The 1,247-nt window shown below is 63.0% G+C and overlaps 1 protein-coding gene across 1 annotated transcript in view; it reads left to right on the top strand.

Annotated features, from left to right (window-relative positions):
- The window catches only part of ACOX3 (acyl-CoA oxidase 3, pristanoyl), a 27,654-nt gene extending 26,652 nt beyond the window's left edge, over positions 1 to 1,002 (top strand). The window contains exon 17 of the mRNA XM_015561560.1: positions 379 to 1,002. Coding sequence (XP_015417046.1) covers positions 379 to 498 — 120 coding nt within the window. The 3' untranslated portion in view covers positions 499 to 1,002. The remainder of the gene's footprint in view (positions 1 to 378) is intronic.
- Positions 1,003 to 1,247: the final 245 nt, after the last annotated feature.

The following is a 1,247-nucleotide window of genomic DNA, read 5'->3' as shown; positions in this document are numbered from 1 at the left end:
ATTCTGCTGCTCGGCTGCTCCTCCAGGTGCCAGCAGCCGCCCTGGTGCCAGGGACGGACTGGAGCACAAACAAGGAGCGCAGGCCCGCCCATGCCCACCCCCCGCGGCCCCACCGACCGGACGCAGGGTCTGTCCTCACAAGAATTTCCAAAGGAAAGCGCCAGTGGGGCGTTTCCCGCTAATGTCCGTGCATTTTATCGTTGCATTTCCCTGTTGCTTCCCACTCGGGGGAAAGGTGTATGTCACTTGGATGTAAGTTCCCTAAGGTTGTTAGAGAGGCAGGAGAGCGCCCGGTTCGACAAAGCGCCGCTTGGGGGGCTGTGCGCACACCTGGTGCCAGGAGGGAGCTCTCATGTGGGCACCTGCTCCTCTCTGCAGCTCTACAGAAACCTCTGGAGCGCCGTCCTCCAGCAGCGCCATGTACTGGAGAGGCCGTCCTGGTGGCCGGAGTTTTCCGCCAACAAGACTGCCCCGGGGAGTCTGAGCTCAAAGCTGTAGCCGCCGCCACGCCCCGCGCAGCCTGGTGAGGCCACTGAAGACGCGGCCCTCGAGGAAGCCTCTGCACCCAGCTGGCTGGTGTCCCTGCACGAGGGGGCCTGGCCCCTCCCCGCTGGGCCCTGGGAGGCTCACGGGCAGGGGCAGCCCCGAGGCCAGGGGTCATTTGCTGTGTGAACAAAAAGCTTGTGACCGCATCTCCCGGATGGACCTTCGACTTTGACAACGAGAACTGGGCGCGCCCTGTTTCCCTACGCGGACGCAAAGCCGCCGGCTCACCCTGGGCTCTCTGGGCGCCAGGGCCTGCGAGTCGCCTCGCCGGCGGGCGCTGCACTCTGATACTTCCCCGCGTGATCACATGGTGATGACCGGTTTGCGCTGCCGACCATCGGAACGGCATCGTTTCAGATTTTTAAGGAAAGAGAGTCAGGTTTGTTGCCTCCTGCTGTGGAGTTGGAAGTGTCCGTCAGGGAAATGTTTCCAAAGAAAACAGTTCCTGGCCACGGAGTGTCTGCTGGTTCCATCCTGGCCTCCAGGTTGTGCGCGTGTCACTTGCATCGGTCGTTCCTACGGTTGGACGATCCCGGGCAGCTTGGCCCCATGGAGCTTTGCTAGCAAACCCTTTCACACGTGTGCGTGCGTGTATGCGTGTGCGTGCGCGCGCGCATGTGCGTGTGCATGTATGTGTCTGTGTGCCCGTGCCCTCAGCGCAGCCCCGGTCTGTGCGCGCCGTTCAGTCAGTGAGGCCGACG

Source organism: Myotis davidii, unplaced genomic scaffold (genome assembly GCF_000327345.1).
Source record: "Myotis davidii unplaced genomic scaffold, ASM32734v1 scaffold937, whole genome shotgun sequence".
Taxonomy (NCBI): Eukaryota; Metazoa; Chordata; class Mammalia; order Chiroptera; family Vespertilionidae; genus Myotis; species Myotis davidii.
The sequence above is the reverse complement of the archived record's forward strand: the minus strand, read 5'-3'. Positions and strand labels throughout refer to the sequence as shown.